Source organism: Spermophilus citellus, assembly GCF_964194105.1.
Source record: "Spermophilus citellus genome assembly, chromosome: 5".
Lineage (NCBI taxonomy): Eukaryota > Metazoa > Chordata > Mammalia > Rodentia > Sciuridae > Spermophilus > Spermophilus citellus.
The window spans coordinates 99431367-99450351 of record NC_138186.1 but is presented as its reverse complement, the minus strand read 5'-3'; the positions used below and the strand labels follow the sequence as shown (position 1 = coordinate 99450351).

Below are 18985 nucleotides of genomic sequence, written 5' to 3'. Positions count from 1 at the left end.
ACAGTAAACCTCAACTTCCTTAGAGCCTCCCCAAAATCACTCACCTAAAGGCTAAATTCTATAAAAGTTTCTTTGTAAAACCCTCTTACTGACTGACACACACCATGGTGCCATATGATGAGTCGTCTTCACAGCAACAAATATTAGACCCAACTCTTAACACAGCAGATCAGTTTCTGGTCGTCTTTGGCTGGGGTACACTGACAATACCAATAAAGCCCAGTCCTCAGGGAGCTTTTAGGGCACATCAAACTTATCTGATCAATTCTCTTATGAAAAAAACTATAGTAATAATAGCTTCCCTTTGTTATACACTAACTTTGAACCAGGCAAGCCCTTATAAAAGGCTTAAGATCAATCTCCATAAAATGACTTTTCACCTGTAAACTGGAGTTATATATTATAATAAGTATATATTATCTAAATCTTAACCCTATATAGAGTAGATATTTTTTTATTGCTTGATTTGCAGGTAGCTAAACTAAGGATTGGAGAAACTTAGAACCTAAGTCTCAATCTTGCTGCTGTTAACGTGTTACAACCAGGTGTTAATGCAAATTTGATTCATGGCCCAAAAACTCTGTTCTTGATCATTCTATCTTTCATATAAAACTGGATGTAATTTGTGTTAGAGTAATCTTAGTAAATGTTAAAAGTTTTGGTTTCTGATAGTCTGCATCATCATTTTTTAAATAGTTTTCAGTGATGAGTTCTAACTATCATACATTGAGCAAGGCTAAACTGTAATATTTGTTATGATAATAAGTTTGAACAGAAGACTGCGCAAATTTATTTTTTATACATTTGTGTGAGCCTTTCTGTTCTTGAGAATGCCTACATGCCCCATTTGGATTTCTATCCATTGTAGATCTATATTAGAGATTTCTCTTGGAGAGGCTTCAGTCAGTGAAAATTACAACTTCAAACTGATGCAATTATGATAAACTAGTGAACTGGACAGTCTAAATAGTAGCATTGGGCATAAGTTCTTGCCTTAATAAAAATATTTTTCCAGACTTTTAGGTAAGAAATAAAAAGCCAAGCTTTTTTTTTTTCTTTTTCAGTATTATAACTTTTAATTCCTTTTTATAAACATAAAATTCTGGTCAAAGGCCAATTCTGGTTCATGTCTACTGATGGTAATTTTCCCCGTCAGTTTAAATTTGGCTTAGTGTTTTTTTGCTGCCTTAAATTGCTCTGTAGCATTTCTGTATATTCATGAACACTTTCCTATCCAATCCTGTAATAAATTATGTTTATATATATATATATATGTATATATATATATATATATATATATATATATATGAAACTTTTCAGGTTATATGAGAATAAAATAAAGTAATTGCATATGTCTTGAAGGGAGGAACAAAATGTGTTTTAATAGTTTGAGAGTATATGTAGCCATCAGAATTTTTCTAGTGATTAAAAGAAAAAAAGCTACTACATAACCTTCACAGTAGGTTGCAAGCAATAACATAAATTTAACCAGAAATTTGTTAAAATCTACATTCCTTGACATATAAAGACTTTAGATCGTTTATACATATAAATTTAACTCCATATGGCTTTTCTTATAGCTTTAAAGAAAGTTTTGAAACTTAAACTAAGAATATTAGCTTTATTTCTTAGTTTTGTAGCTATAGAAATCTATACAAGTATAACAAGTGTGTCAAATACCTGAAATGCCAAGAGCTTGGGAAAAGGTGAAAAGAAACAAGTTAAAAAAGAATTCTCTTGAGAAAGATTTAAATTTCAGGAGTCCTATTCATATTAGGTCCAGATAGCCTTATTTGTTTTAATATTACAAGTATTCTATGGCCCTTTTTTCCATGTACTAAATCTATTCTTATATTTTGAAGACCTGATTCTTACTTGTACTGTGTCTTGTTTACTCATAACTAATATTGATTATCCTATGTTGCAGTCACATTTACTTTTCCTTTTAAAAATGTTAAAATTTTAGCATAAAATTATACTGACTGGAACCCAGTCTGCCAACACTTTAAAGAAACGCTACACTCAATTTACAATAGAGGGCTGAGAGTATAGATGAGACCATGGGTTCAATCCCCAACACTGCAAAAGATTTTAAAAGAATAAAGGATTTACAATATAAATTATAATTATGAGCAAAGCAGTCTACGCTTCTGAAGTCAAGGCATATAGTTAACTACTTTCTAAAGCCCAGGTAGTATAATATAAATATATATATATATATATATATATATATATATATATATATATTTTTTTTTTTTTTTCTCTAAAGAAATTAAAGTACTTTTGAAGAATCAAAAACTTTTGAGAGTAGTCTGGAGTGGTGACACACACCTATAATCCCAACAGCTTGGGAAGCTGAGGGAGGAAGAGTACTAGGTCAAGGCCAATCAGAAAATGAAACCCTGTCCATAAATGAAAACAGCTGGTGATGTAGCTTACTGCTAGAGTGCCTTTGAGTTCCCCAACACTCACTCCCACTTATCCCCCCTCAAAAAATTAGAGTAATATAAAGCATCTCAGGCCTAAGTTTATGTAGGAAGTTTTTATAAACATAACCAAAATTCAAAGAAGGAAATATGTCCTTGTAATAGGGTTTAGTCATTTATATGCTTTATAAAAGAACTGATGTTTAAACTAGGAAAGAAATTGTTAAGTGCTACAAGTTTACTCTTATGCCCATCTTGTTTTTACAGCCAGCTTATCCAACATTTAATGAGCATTGTTTTTGTGTCAAGATCTTTAGTGTACATTATTTTATTTGATTTTTACAACTTGATGATATATGTTATACTGATTTCATTTACTTTTAACTTATTTGATTCCATTGAGTTTAGACATTACAGAATTTATCTAAAGTTGAACTACTTATAATTGGCAGAGCAGAAATTCAAACTCTAGGTTTTCTTGTCTCCAAAGCCAATTTCTTATCTATAACTTCTTCTCATCCACACTTTATAAATGAGGGAGGCTCAAAGAGGTTGAGTTACATATACAAGTTTCTACAGCCAAAAATACCCAAACAGATTTAAACCCAGGTATGCAAAGTATTAGACTGAACCTTTTGAAATTCTGGTACAAAAATAGCAGTTTTATGTTCAGTTTCATACATGTGCTGGCCACTTACCCTTGAATAAATTTGGAGTCAGGATGAAAAGCTGGGAGGAAAACAATGGCAGAAAAAATTTTGTGAGAGGGGAGAGAATCTAGATGGATAATATATACCTGCTGATCAAGAGTCACAAATGCTTGAGAATATCAGAATTGATCCAGTAGCAACCAGTAAGTGAATGGTTTGCATTTGATACAGTGCTAGGCATTTCATCCTTAAACATAGGGTCTGATTTGGTTCACAGAGAAGCAGAACAGTAACAAAAATGACCACATAATGTTGAAAGAGATCTGAGCTGGACCTTACAGGATCAGGAAGAACAGAACGATGATTGTGATATACAAAACACCTATGTAGAGTGGTATGAATGAAACTGAGGTTTTGGAATGACCGATCTGATTATGAAGTTAAAAATTTCTCATGGTATAGAAAAGCTTTGGGGAATTTCTGAAGAAATTTCAACAGTACCCAATTTTATCAGTTTTTCTTCAAAATTGTTTTATGATTTGTATCCTTGAAATGATTTTAAAAGTTTCTTTTACTATCTAGTATCTAATTCACTGTGCTTTTTCAAGACTTAAAATCATAGAATTTTGACACTGTGTGGAACATTAGAAGCCATCACATTCTTAGCCCAGCCCTATCTCTACAGATAAAGAAAGCAAGTTATTGAAGTGCTAAAGTACCATTTCTTAAGCTGGTTGTGGGTTCATGAGTTTCACTTGTCAGGCTTCATAACTAACCAATTATATTCTTGTCCGTGTGTGTGTGCGCGCGCACGCACATACATGTGTATGTATTGAAATTATCAAAGATAAAAAAAACTAAAATGGATTTCCTAAGGATTTTTTTAAGCACCTTTTTCTAGTATTACTAGAAGGTTTGCTAGTATTTTTTCTTTTTATACTGTCCTTATTTAGTGATCAGGTTTTACTGCCTTCACAGGATGAATCAGAAAATACTTCTTCTTTTTCTATTTCTTATAGTAAGTTTTTTAAGATTGGGAAAGTCTGTTTCTTGAGTGTTTGATAGAACTTAACTATAAAACTTTTCAAGCCAGTCATGGTGGCACATGCCAGCTCCCAGGGGAGCTAAGGCAGGAGGATCACAAGATGGAGGCCAACCTGGGCAATTTAGCAAGACACTGTCTCAAAATAAAATAAGGACTGGAGATGTAGCTCAGTGATAGACACCTACTATAACAACTCTATGGGTTTTAGTATTTTCTGTGATGAATGGTCATTTTGGTAAGTTGTTTATTTTTTAGAGATTTGTGTATTTCACTTCAAATTTGTAAAAATTGACTAGGCACAGTATTTGTTCTATTTTTAAAATATTTTATACTTTTTTTTTTCAGTCCTGAGTATTGAACCCAGAGGCACTTTACTGCTGAACCACATCCCCAGTCCTTTATTTATTCTTTATTTTGAGACAGGATTTCATTGAATTCCTTAGGGCCTTACTATGTTGGTGAGACTAGCCCTGAACTTGCAGTCCACCTCTCAAGTCACTAGATCACAGGCATGCACCACCACACCCAGCTTACTATTTTTCTTTTAGGGAGGCTTACAGTTCAGTACTCTATCTCACCTTGTAAGTTAGATCCCCGCCTTGCAAATTGTCAGTGCTTCTAGGATTTTTCATATAAATATATGGAATTAAAAATTTTGCTATATGTTCCTCTTTTAGCTGCATTAAGTTTTTAGTTATGTTTAAATTTACTTTGAATATTTTCTAGTACTCATTTTGTTTTCTTTAACCAGTGAGTTAGTTAAAAATGTTTTTAAATTAATAAATATAGGATTTTTAAAGTTAGTTTTGAAGTCAGTACAAAAGATAATTGCATTTTGTTTAATATGATCATTTTTTTCTAACTTGGGAGCTTATAATATAAACAGTTTTACAAATGTAGTTCAGGTTTTCTTCTGTAATGTATTTGGGGTTTTGGTCTCTTTATGTATCATATATAGAAGAATATTAAAATTTCTCACTATGATGATAGATAGGTCCCTTTCTCCTTGAAGTTTGGTTATATATTTTTTCTTTATTTATCTGAACTATATATAGGTACAACATATAAATTTTGAATTGTTATACGCCAAATTGAACCACTGACTGCTTTGTCTCTTTTTCTAATAATTTTTTTTCCTAAAATGTATTCTAATATTATTTTAGGTACTTTATTTTGGGTAGTTTTTTTCTGGTTATCTTTCTTCATTCTTTAACTTTCTGTTGTCCTTTCTCTCTTTCTCTTTCTGAATTAGGTATGTCTCTGTTAAACAGCATTTAATTAATCCTGATAATCTGATTTGGTTTTTGTTTCCCTTTTTCTTTTCAATGTCTTAACTGTAAAATTTAGCCCATTTACACTTGTTAACTTTTACTGGTAAGTTTTGTGCTTCCTCTTATTTCTCTTTTTCTCATTTCTTACCTTCTTTTGGATTGAATAAATATATTTTTTATCTCATACTTTTTCTTTCTGGTTTGAGAGTTGAATTTTACTACTTCTTTTTAAAAAATTGTACATCTCAGCTATACAGAGCAGTGGGTTTCATTGTGGTATATTTATACTTACATAAAAACACATTTTGACTAATTTCTGTCCCCAGTGTCTCCCCAACCCTCCTCCTTCCTCCCATTTCCTGCCTCTTTTACTTATCCTGAATGAGGATTTTTAAATCCGTTCTCTTCTTGCTTATGCTGTTGTTGTACATAAATTTATTACTATATTGTTTATTTGGTATTTCTATTAATTAGTCACTGTTCTGGTCACTTAATATTTTCAGTATGTGGACTGATACCCTTGTTTATCAGTATTCCTACTTGCATTGTGGCCCTTTCATCCAAGAAAAATTTTTCTTGCTAAGTACATGCTTAGGAATTCCTGTGGTATGAGTCTGGATGATTACATCAGTTTTTGTTCATCTGAAAATGTTATTTGACCTCATTCTTCACATTTTTTTTTTTTTTGTTGTTGTTGTTGTTGTTGACTAAACAGTTCTAGACTGGTAGTTTTCAATTCTCACTTTATGGATATTTCACCTTTTTTCTGGCATCTCTTATTGCTGTTGAGATTTTGTAGATAAAGTATTCCTTATAAATGTGTGGGATCAATTGTGTTTCAGATTTAAGCCTTTTTTAAGATTTTGGAATTTTTTTATATATAATGAAATATCTTGTGAATGAAACCCAAATCAAACAAAATTCTTTTATGTTTCATATATGCCTTATACATATAGTCTGAAAATAGTTTTTTAAGCCAAAAAGTGCCTTTTTGTTTTTACATTTTAGTTTTAGATGGACACATGCCTTTGTTTTATTTATTAATTTTAAGTAGTGCTGAGGATTGAACCCAGTGCCTCACACATGCTAGGCAAGTGTTCCACCACTGAGCCACAACCCCAGCCCCTAAAGGTAGTTTTATACAATATTTTTAGTACTCATGTTATGACTGTAACCTGTCACATGAGGTCAGATGTGGAGTTTTCTACTTCTTGGCATTATGACAGCATTCAAAAAGTTTTGGGTTTCAGAGCACTTCTAATTTCAAGTCTTTGGATTAGGAATGTTCAACCTATGAATCAGTCTTTTTTCTCTGGCTGTTTTGTCTATCTTCTATTTGTCTGTTTTCTAGAAGTTGCCTGTATATGTCCCATGTTGATTAAATTCAGGATATGGCTTTTCTCTTATTTTTTATACTTGAGATTTGTTGTGGTTGGGATTTGTTATATTTTCCACTGATTCTGGAAAATTTTTTTATGAATACACAGTGGAAACATTTTTCTCCCCCCTCCCCAACATCATCCCATACAGAGCCACTACAGAGACAGGTTGATTTCCTATCACCATTTTGTCAGTAGATTTGTCTTTTCCTAGTTTACTCTTTCTCTGAGAAGGACACCTGCCCTAAGTTTTAGGTTTAAACACAGGTTCCTCCAGGCTCACCCATCCTACAAAAGGCTAAGGTTTAATTTTCTGGTGCAACAGGCAGTCAACACAAAACCTCTAGGCCATTGGTGTTGTACGATACCCAAGTTTCAGGCCCATTTACCTTTCCTGCTCTCTTGGTCTTGCTTGCTTCAGTCTTGAGTGTTTCTCTTACATTCTTGAAGCTCATTGGTTTCAAAGGGGTAATATGTATGCATGAGTACATATAAATTTATACACACACACACACACACACACACATACACACATGTATATATAATGTCTTTAGGGGTTTTGTTTGATTTGGTGAGGGCAGTGATTAGGATCGAACTCTACTAGGCAAGCCCTCTACCACTAAGTTACATCCCCAGCCCCTAGTTTAATTTTTTAGGTGTTTTAGGACCTGTTTTTTTGCCTTTTAAAGGAAATAGTCTCTTGCTGCTCTTTTTTTTGATTGTTTATTTTATTTTATTGTTTTTCAGTACTGGGGATGGAACCAGGGGTGCTCTTACCACTAAAGTACATCTCCAGTCCTTTGTTAATTTTATTTATTTATTGAGACAAGATTCTACCAAGTTGCCCAGGTGGGCCTGAAACTTGCAACACTCCTGCTTGGGATTATAGCCATGTGCCAGTGCACCTAGCTTTGACATTGTTTTTTTAATGAAAAATCACATTTTGTTTTTTCTGTCACTATTTCCTACAGGTGAGCAGTAGGTCATCCAGTCCTAGTGTCAGAATGATCACTACCTCAGGACCAACCTCAGAAAAGCCAACTCGAAGTCATCCATGGACCCCTGATGATTCCACAGGTGACCAGTCTAGTTCCACATTATAATAAGAAATTGAATTCATCTTACTTACATTCATTTAGTACTGTTATTAATTTTTACAAACACAAGCATTATTTGGCAGTTTAGATGTTCATATTAATAAAATGACTATTTACCAATAAATTTTAAAATATCTTTAAATTCTGTGACAAAGACTGTCTTGACCTCTGCATTGTTTTCTCCTAGATACTAAACACATATTTTGAAGATAGTTGTTTTAGTTTTTTCTAGTTAGGAAGCATATTGTATGCTTGATACTTCAGTCTATGGTTTTCCTAATGTGATCCATCCAACTAGATGATAGTAGTAAAGTCATTAATTTTGACATAACTAAAATTCATAGAATGGTTAAAATATCCATCCATTATCTTCATCTCAGTCTTTTGTTTTAAGGATATAACACTTAGTGGAAAAAAAATCCTGATTATTTGCCTGATGGGGAGACTTCATTCAGTTACTTGGACCTTTAAAATTTAATTTAAAGGTGCTGGGGATATAGCTCTGTTGGTAGAGTGCTTGCCTCGAGTGCACAAGGCCCTGAATTCAATCCCCAGTAACACATACACACACACACACAAAAAAAAACCAATTCAGAGTTAAGCTGGGCACATGGTGGCACATGCCTGTAATCCCAGAGACTCAGAAGGCTGAGGCAGGAAGACCACAAGTTCAAAGACAGCGTCAGCAACTTTAGTGAGATCCTAAGCAATTTGGAAAGAGACCCTGTTTCAAAGTAAAATATAAAAAGGTCTGGGGATGTGGCTCAGTGGTTATGCACTCCAGGTTTTATTCCTGATTAAAAAAAGAGAGTGACTTATTAAAACTCACCAATATGGAGAACTAACTTGCCACAATATCAGTATTTTAGTATTCTGAAGGTATAGGGATGGAATAGTTTCATTTGGGGCAAGCAAGAAATTATGTGCTATAGTAGAATTAACTTTTGCCCTAACATTAGGAGAATACCTAACTAAAGACTCAGCAAATATACTTAAATGAAAATTTTTATTTATAAGTCAGAGAGGGTAAGATGATCTCTTAGACCTTAGAAAATTAAACCATTTGGGATTTCACATAAGATCAACTATGTTGTTATTAATAGTGGCAATTATAATTAAAATTTAACAGTCAGCTTTCTGTCTTCACAAACTAAAATATGACAGGTATTTATAGCTATTTGGCATGGTTTAGTCAAGTTTATAATTTAATTTAAAAAGTAATCGAGTGGCTTTTCTCTGTGTTATGTAAGATAAGACTATGTTTAGCAAGGGGTGTATCCTCTAGTTTTAGTAAGTTTAAATATAGTGTGAATAAAACTCCTAAATTTCATTCCTAGCACAGCTCACCGCTACTCAGTTAGAATTTATCATAGTCCTGTTTTTGCCCCCAAGTGGTAGACAGGGAAATGTTCCTGTCAGATTTTATCATTAACATTCAGGTAATATTAGCAGTTTTTGGTTCCTGAACCACAGGAGTACTTTCTCTGACATTCTAGCTGTGCCCAGGTCTGTCTCTCGGCTGGGCAGAGCTTCCAAATTTCAGCCTACACTGATCTGAATAGACATAAATCAACAATGTGGCATGTTCTTTTCAGTAGCTCTCATAACTGTATTTCCCTGTCTCTCTTTTTTTCTTTTCCAGTACCTATAAGTGCCACAAGTACCAGAAGTTTCTGTATGTTTTCAAAAAACATAATAATTTAATAATCAGCAGATAATGAGTGCTTTTCAGTTCCTATTTATAATATAATAGGTCTAAAGAAATACATACCAAGGACCGAGTAGAGGGAGCTGCAGAAAGAGAAACTCACTAAAGAATTTCTTCTGTGCTTAGTACTTTGCAAAGATAGACATTTAAGATGTGGCCTTTCCTTGTAATCATGACTAAAGTCATGATACACATTAACAGTAAATTCATCATGCTATATAAAACTACTAAAATTAATAGTATAAGCTAAGCATTTTAACAGTTGAGTGAAATCAATTAAATGTGAGTCCTGGCAGAGTCCATTATTTTTTTGTACTCTTCAATCCTAAAGCAAAAAGGAGAAGGCAGCATTCCAGTCAGAGACTGCATACTTAAATAATGAGTAGTAATAAGTATTGCGCAGGAGGAACCAGAAAAGAGATTTTGCCCAATTTAATCAAACCAGTGTGAATCTTGACACTGAGAAAAGGAGGTAAATTTGATTAACTGTTGAAACATTAAAATAATAAACTGGAATAACCTTGCCATTTGCTTTCATAGAGTAATCTCGTTACCAATTATTGGTATTAGAAACTAGAAGCTCAATTTCAATTTAGATATAAATGAGAAAGTGAAATCCTTCTTGGATTTAGAAAAAAGGTGAAATTCAATTAAGAACCTTACATGGAACAGCTTTAGTCATTTGAAAAACAATGCTTGAACTTTTTCCCATACCCACTATACTGAGAAATGTTAATTCTAAAATTATATCAGACACAGAAATCTGATAAAATAGGATATATATAAGGTATCAATGTTTTAAATAAGAATAACAGGAGTGGAAATACTAAATATTCACAACATTCAAATATTAAATATTCGGGATGCTTTTTCAAGACAATTTTTCCTATTAAGTCAGGGATATATCATTTTAGTCAGTTTTAGTTTTATACAATGCAGCATTTGAGTGGGAGCATAATTGAAACTACTGTTGGGAGTGCGGAGAAAGTCGGTGAGAGAAATAACAAAGTGTTTTCTTGTTTAGCACTTTTTGAAAACATTTATATTATGATTTTAGAATAAGAGCCTTAAGGCTCTACTGAGCTGTATTCTCTGTGGCATCCCAGTATTTAACAGACATTACTTTAAAAAAAAAAAAGAGAAACATTACTTTTTCAATGAAATATAAGCTTGACTATTTAAAATTGCACTTCATTTCTAATTCTCCATTTACTATCAATAGTAATAATAATTACCGCCACCTTGTGTTGAGTGCTTAGTTTGTACAAGCATTGTGGGAGAGTTCCTTTCAGGCATACCTCATTTGGTCTGATTTAGCTTATTAGCTTTGGTAGTAACTTGTGAGCACATTCTTAATGGCTTAAAAAGAAGAAACCTGAAGGTTAGAGGTATAGCTAGTGGTGAGGCCCTGAGTTCAATCCCTAGCACTAAAGGAAAAAAAATAAAAGATAATCTTATAAATTAAGAGGCTACTGAACCATCAAACTTCCTTAGTTTTTTATTGGTTTGAATACAGCACCTCCTTGTCATCCTGACCTTGCCTTTACCCATACCACTCCGTCAAGTTGTATGGCAGTTTTACCTGCTTTGAAACAGAAACAAAAGTATATGTAGCTCAGTGGTAGAGTGCTTGCCTAGCATGCTAGAGGACCTGGGTTTTATCCCCAGCATTGGGTGTCAGGTCAGGGGCAGGGAATAGGGAGCTGCCTGTTTAAATAGTTTGATAGAATTGGTTGTTGGAATTAACCAATTTAACTGTTTGGGGGCCTGACATTGAGGCACACTTCTAAATTTTTTGTTTGTTTGTTTGTTTGTTTCCATATCGTTTGTATGGATCATGTACTCACATCAGTAATATCTCTTCTTTCTTCTCATTCTCATTGAGAGGGACAAGTTGAGAGGTTCACATTAGAATCTGTGTAAGTTGAAAATGATCTACTGGAAAAGAATGCTTGCTTCTCCCTTTACCTATTTACCCTGGTGTTGACAGAGTTGACCCAGCCATAATTGTAAACATAGCATGATAAAGAGATTTGGGGTTTGATTAGGTAGGGTCAGGGCTGAATATAAAGGTCTCATATCATTATTTTTGTTTTAATTAAGAAAAGGCTCATAAGCTTTAACATTGTGTTATGTTTTGTTTATAACGAGCTTAAATCACAGAATGTGATTGTACTTTAATATATATAATCAGATGTGCTCTCTTTACCTTTAGAAATCAAAATCACCCTTTTCATTACCAATAGCAGTAACTTTTGTTTGGTATACTACTTACTTTATGTAGATAAACAATATTTTGTGCATACTTTCTTATTGTTTATAACAGAAAATAAATAAAATATATGCTTGAATTCCAGATACCAATGGATCAGATAACTCCATCCCAATGGCTTATCTTACACTGGATCACCAACTACAGGTAAAGGAGCACTTTCTCAATGGAAGTTTACTTTTTTCTTCTTAGGGAGATTGTCTTTGAAGCTGACTATTATGTTTTTATTCATCCTTGTATATTCATTTATATGCTTATAGCATAAATAAACTTTAAAGTCAAATTAAAATAAAGGATTTTTAGTTAATTTATTCAGATTTAAGATTGGCAGAATCATATGTTCTTATCGTAACAGTCGTTTTAAAATAGTTCCATATCTTTCTTCAAGACTGCCAAGCATAGCATTTTCGCTCTCTAATTTTAGTGCATTAAAATATAAAACTCATAAACTCATCCCTATTTAATACATTTTGTGATGCATTCTTATGTTCATAATGACCAAGAATGTAAGTAATATACTTTGGTGCTTCCTCACAAGTATGAGAGTATAAATATCTCTTAGGAGCTGGACTCTGTGGCACACACCTTATACCCACCTATTTAGGAGATTGAGGCAGAAGGATTGAAAGCTTAAGGCCAGCCTGGGCAAGACCCTGTCTGGGGAAAAAAAAAAAAAAAAACCTTTTAGTGTAATACAGTTTGGCAGCCTGAAATGTCATACCAGAAGCTGCAAGTACTCTACTCATATTTCTCTAGAACCTGAAAGTGTTAAAACAGCAAGTATCAATTTAAGTTCTGAGTTAACTCTGTCAAAAAGACATGAACATTTTCTAGGGCATGATTTAACACTTATTTTTAAAAGATTGTTGCTTTAGTGCTATAAAAATATATCACAGTCTCTGTCTTAATTCTCGTCTTAGCTAAAAACTGAGATTTGATTTTAATTATGTTTTAACATTCCTGATTTATTTTCAGCCTCTAGCACCATGCCCAAACTCCAAAGAATCCATGGCAGTGTTTGAACAGCATTGTAAAATGGCACAAGAATATATGAAAGTTCAAACAGAAATTGCATTGTTATTACAGAGAAAGTAAGTCTTAAGTTTTAAGTGCCCTTTGACTATTTTTTATGCAAAACTTACCCTTTTGACTACATCATATTTTTACTAAGGAGAATAAACTAGTGCTATATATACAAGTGTTATATGTTCTCAGAGTTTCAAAGTTGGTCATAAATTGGGTTACCAACATTCAGGTGTGCTTCATCTTACAAACAATTTTGTACACATATTCTTTCAGATCTTTGTTTATGAGAATGGAAGTACTTGTTACAGGGCTTTATTTCATATCATTGAGTATTTTTCTGAGGAATTTTACACCTATATGTGTTTTTCTGAGAATTAACAGAAACTGCCTTCCTCCCATTTTTAAGAAATCAAAGAGCTAGGAATTTAACTTAGCAGTAGAGCACTTGCTTAGTATGTTCAGGGTCCTGGATTCAATTCCTAGTACTAGAAGAAAGAAAAAGAAATCCAAACCAGTTTTCACGTTATTCTATGTTCAGTTCTTTAATTAAAAAAAAAAAAAAAAAACCCTAAGCATGACCCCCGCATATAATTTTATGAAGCTGATTTATAAGTGGAAACAAAAATCAAATGCTGTAAGGAAAAAAAAATGGTAATAAGATTCCTTCTATTAATTTTTCTCTACATAAAATTCTTGTTTTCCAAAATAATGCATGAGATGTTTGTGATTTTACTTCAAAATAAGAATTTTATCACAATTTTTCATACAGTAATTTAACCGAAATCGACATGGTATCGTAAAGGTAAGCCTGAGAAAGAAATTAAATATTATAGTCTAGAAATTGTAAATGTTATTGTAGAACTGCTGGCACTTGATGTTGGTTTAAAAAAAAAAAAATCCACATTTCTTTTTTTCACATATTTAATCAGTGCTCTTTGAAAGAAGAGTTTTGTTCAGAAAAAATAATGGTGGATATAGGGGAATGTGAAAACTATGGCAGTTTTAATCAATTTTAAGTATTTAAATGAGAAATATTGGGAAGTTATTTTGTTTGAAGATTTTTTTTTTATTAGTTATTTATTTATATCCAGTAACCTCACTTTCGGAGCTAATACTCTATCCTTAAGTAAAAGGGGCTGGAAGAAGTTTGACTAAAAACTCTGAGAGTCTTTCCTAAAAGTGTCTGCAAATGTAAGTGGTTTAAGTGTGGTTTATATTGTTCTGTTTTAAAATAGGAAAGAGCTTTAAGTTGGATAACATCTCTTTTAACTAGCTTACAAATGTTCTATTAGCTACCACTCAGCACTGTAAATAGGATTGTGACATCAGAATATGAATATGAGTATAAAAGTAGAATATGAATTTTTAAAACTTCGGTGTTATTTTCCTGTGATGGGATAGAGCCCTTTTTTTCCTTCCTTCACAAAAAGAAGATAGCAAATGAAAAATTCTCTGAAGTTTTTATTTCACCACATAATCTAATTCATTGATTGTCCAAAGACAGATCCCTATGAAAGGATTGTTGTTTGTATGGTGATACCATAAGAGTGGGCGATAGTTTCCATTGTGGCCCATACTTTTATTTGACTCATGTACTTAAGATACAAAAGATAGACTGAAAATAAAAGTTCTCATTAATTGAGCTTCTAGCATCAGCTAGTTAAGGAATCAATTTTTGTATCCTTGGTGATATTTATTATGTGGTATTTCCTTTTAGGCAAGAACTAGTTGCAGAATTGGACCAGGATGAAAAGGACCAGCAAAATACGTCTCGCCTGGTACAGGAACATAAAAAGCTTTTAGATGAAAACAAAAGCCTTTCTACTTACTACCAGCAATGCAAAAAACAACTAGAGGTCATCAGAAGTCAACAGCAAAAACGACAAGGCACTTCATGATTCTCTGAGACTGTTTAAATTTTAAAATATGCAAAGAAAAACTTTTTTTTAAAAAAAAAAAAAGAAAAACCCTATGACAATTCATGAGTATTAGCTTTTTGGCGTGTTCTGAATGCCACCTGCCTATATTTGCTGCATTTGTTACGTCATTTATTTTCTTCTCATGGTGGATATGGATATGCAGTTCCACTGTCTCGTTGAATTTCATGATGGCCTCTATGACTTGGATAAGCAGCAGTTCTCAGCTTCAGAACAGATGCAGTGAACTGTGGGTATATATGCATGCTCATTGTGTGAAGGGTAGCCAAACAGAACGTGGGTTTTCAAGCTAGCTGCTATGTGCAAACATCGACCTTTTTTCTATTTCAGAAGTAGAACCTCGAGAATGAGTTTGTTCTTATGTCTCATCTCAAAAAACTAATAATTTTTTCCCAAAAGATGGTATACACCAAGTTAAAGACAGGGTATTATAAATTTAGAATAATTGGTGGTACATTACAGAAATATAGAACCTTTAGGGTTAGTTTACGGTAATGGCTTTGATGCCACCTTGGATCAGTACTGAACACAGTTCCATCTGTAAAATATTTAAAGGTAAGTGATGGCTGCTGTATTAATGGAAACAATTTTGTTAGTTTTCATCAAACTAAAAATTGTTCATGATACAGTGAACAAAATGAAGCTGTTTTTTTTAAGGCATAAAAACTTTGAATTCTGTGTGTATGTGTGTTGAAACTATAAAGCTTTTATGACTCAAACATTAATTTCTCTTAAATGAAATTAAAGGCAAAATAATATGGTCTAGCTTAAATGATCATTCCTTCCTACAATGATTAATTGGATTGTTTTACCATATATTTTAAAAAGCTAAAGAGAAAATAGTGGAAAATGGAAATAATTTTGTAAGCTAAAAGGCCTCTACTTAGATTTCTTTTGATAATACCAAATGAGGAATAAACCAGGAAAATCAGAAGTTAGTACGGAAGTTAAAATAGTCAGAATAAACTCATCAGGTATCCTACTTACCTTCAAAATTGAAATAATTGATTTTCCTTGCAAGCCCATCTTGGAATGTCTGCTGCCTTTTCAACACTTCCAAGACAATTTCAACACTTATAAAGAGAATATTTATATTGTTAACAGTAACTTTGCTACCAGCCTTCGAAATAAGAGTAATAAAATGTCATTGAAGTAATAATCTACACAAGGTCTATTTTTTCAGTTGGTATTAAATCAAATCACATTTTGATACCAATACAAGAGCATCTTTTAAATATGAATGTCATCAGTTTCGTTTTTATAGCTCGGTGTTTAGAAGATAAAATTAAAAAATGAAAGCATAATTGCTCTGTTCATTAGAATTCTGTCATGATTGTATTGCTGTGTTTGGTCTGTTTCAGATAAACAAGCGGATCTAAGAAGTTACCAAAACTGCTGGGCATGGTGGCGCATGCCTGTAATCCCAGCGACTCGGGAAGCTGAGACAGGAGGATTGCAAGTTTGAGGCCAGCCTCAGCAACTTAGTGAGGCTCTAAGCAACTTAGCAAGACCCTGTCTCAAAATAAAAAGGGCTGGGATGTAGCTCAGTGGTAAAGCACTCCTGGTTCCACTCCAAGTACTCCCCCCAAAATTATAATAAGTTATAAAAGCTGTTCTTAAAAATGTAAAACTTTTTCTTCCATTATTTTTTCTTCCTCCCACTGAGTTTTATAATCTCATGTGTATACAAGCAATAAATGTAAAGGACAGTTCATACTAAACCGTGTCATTTTTAGTTTCTTAAGAATCTGTTATTAGAAAGCTTTTAGGAACTTAATATCTTCTATCACTTGATTTAAATAAAAGGAGGGTTATCAATCCCATATAATTTAACTATTAATCTGAAATTAATATTGGGCTCAACATAATAATAGTAAAATAAAATTGGCACAGAAAATAGCTGTAGACTAAAGGAAAGCATAACTCAATCATAGCAATTGTACTTGTGTGTACATCTGAAGAGTCACTGTTAAGCAGCCTTTCTAATTATCTCAGAGCATGAGATATCCAAGTGTAAATGCTAGGGCTTGACTTTCCATAAGGATTTAGCATTAAAGAGTTCAGATTTCATTTCTAGACACTGGTGTGTTTTGCTATGTTTTAAAAGACTTAAAGGGAAAATTTATTATTATTTTTGTTATTATCATTATTACATGAAGATACTTCAAAAAATATCAACATGGTAAATGGAAAAAAAATAGTAGGTTTAGTCATGGTTTCAAATGCAAAAGGCTGTTGAGAAATTGCTGTTTGTTTACAATGAATTCCTTGGGATTTTCAGTTTTGTAGTTGTCCTGGATATTGAGAGCAATTCAGCCTTATTCTGTTTGCTGATCTATTATCCCTAAAAATGGGGGAAAGCGGGTACTGTGGAGAATTAAAATCCATGGCCAGTTTCATCAATGTCTTTGCCCATTAAATGTTATCAAGGTAGCCAAACTTTTTAGTAATTCTGGTTTTAAATTTATTCTGACCATCATTTTGGGGGTGGAAATAGCAAACGGAAATAAGATTCAAAATTATTCTAGTCTAAGAAATTCAAAAACAATCACTGAACAAATAAATACTAATTTTATTTTATTCCTCCCTCCAGGGAAAGAAAGCAAGCTTTTATCTTATCTAGAGGGATATATTCCTCGGCAATAGAAAAATGTTTGAATAAAAATCAGTTATAGCAACAGCATACTGAAAAGATTTGTTTAAAAATTATTTACAGATGTTTGACTTTTCTTTACTGAAGTATTTTTAAGCATTGAATTTTTTTTTCTTCAAGTTACTCCCATGTGCCTAATTTCAGTTCCTGCTGTAGCCCAAGATCACAGCTCTTCCCTGTGAGACTATTATTTCTCTGTAAATGTGTGTGGTTTTCACTGTTTCTCTCTTCAAATGGTAGTAAGTTCTACTTCGACTTCTGTCATTCAGAACATGTGTAAAAATGATGTAATACAGAAATTCTTGTGCATACTGTGTAACTGAAGGAAGCTTTTTAGATTTATTTTTTGTTTTTAATAAAATTCAGATTATTATTCTAAACTGGTATATAAAATGGTAAATGGCTTATGTCAGCAAATGAGCTGTTGCGTTCACTCTAGCAGTGTATTTGCCTAACACAGAATCTAATAAAAACTGAAACATCAGTATTTTTATAATATTCAACACTGTTAATACCATAATCTTTAAGAAGTCTGAGTGATTGGCCAGTTAACACATTATCTTCTGCATTTCAGAATTTTGAGTTAAATGGCTGCTTTTCATAATTTCTTGAGTCTTATTTTGTATGAAGCATGACATTACATATACGTGACTCTTTTTTTAATATTTCTTTTTTAGTTGTAGTTGTCAATTCCTTTATTTTTATTTATTTACTTTTATGTAGTGCTAAGGATCAAACCCAGGCCCTTGCAGGTGCAGGCGAGCACTCTACCGCTGAGCCACAACCCCAGCCCCTGTGATTCAGCATACTAATTAGAAATATTGATTTTTAATAGTTTTTCAAAGGCATATGAACTATTTCAATTTTTTTACTATTGCCCAGCCTACAGATATGCACATTTTTATCATCCCAACCTTCATGTTTATAAATTCATACATTAATTTTCTCATGTCTTCAGTATTTATTGATCACCTGTTAACAATCTGAGCTGCTGTTATTGATGCCAAATTGTGGCCCATTTCAGTCACACAGCAGTTAGGTAGTATTCTCATCTTTCAGATGGGAAACTGGGCTACTAAAGGTTAAAACTTTTATGTGGGTGTGGCTTTCCATCATTGTCTCTTGTTTTAGGCAGTATCTCATTCTTGAGGATTCTGGCCACTGTCTGCCCATGATGTGAAGAAGAACATAGGAAATATTTTAAATTGAATGGCAAAGGAAGAAGAACTTAAGTAATTCCCAACTAGCAGGCACAGAGGCTTTGTGACCACTCTGTTGGAGCCACAAAGCCAATATTGAGGTCTACATGTGTCTTTTAAACCGAAATCTTTTCTCTAAACAACTTTGTGACCAAGTTCTGAAGTATTTCAAGCTTTCACATTTAAATATTTGGTAGGTGGAGTGTCTTCATCTTTCTACTTATTTCACCTCAAAGAAATGTGCCCTCAAAATGAAAATAAAATAACCATATTATGAGTCTGCTCTAGATAAAAGACTTTTCTTTCCAGTCTACTGGAAAGT

General features: G+C 32.9%; 1 protein-coding gene across 5 annotated transcripts in view; it reads left to right on the top strand.

Moving 5' to 3' along the window:
* MAP3K7 (mitogen-activated protein kinase kinase kinase 7) overlaps positions 1-15767 on the top strand; it is a 64853-nt gene extending 49086 nt beyond the window's left edge. For all 5 annotated transcript variants that reach the window (XM_081296674.1, XM_081296670.1, XM_081296671.1 and 2 more), the window contains 4 exons: positions 7743-7848; positions 11934-11995; positions 12824-12939; positions 14592-15767. In XM_081296674.1, the coding sequence (XP_081152800.1) occupies positions 7743-7848; positions 11934-11995; positions 12824-12939; positions 14592-14772 (465 nt within the window). In that variant the 3' untranslated portion in view covers positions 14773-15767. The remainder of the gene's footprint in view (positions 1-7742; positions 7849-11933; positions 11996-12823; positions 12940-14591) is intronic.
* The last annotated feature ends 3218 nt before the right edge of the window (positions 15768-18985 follow it).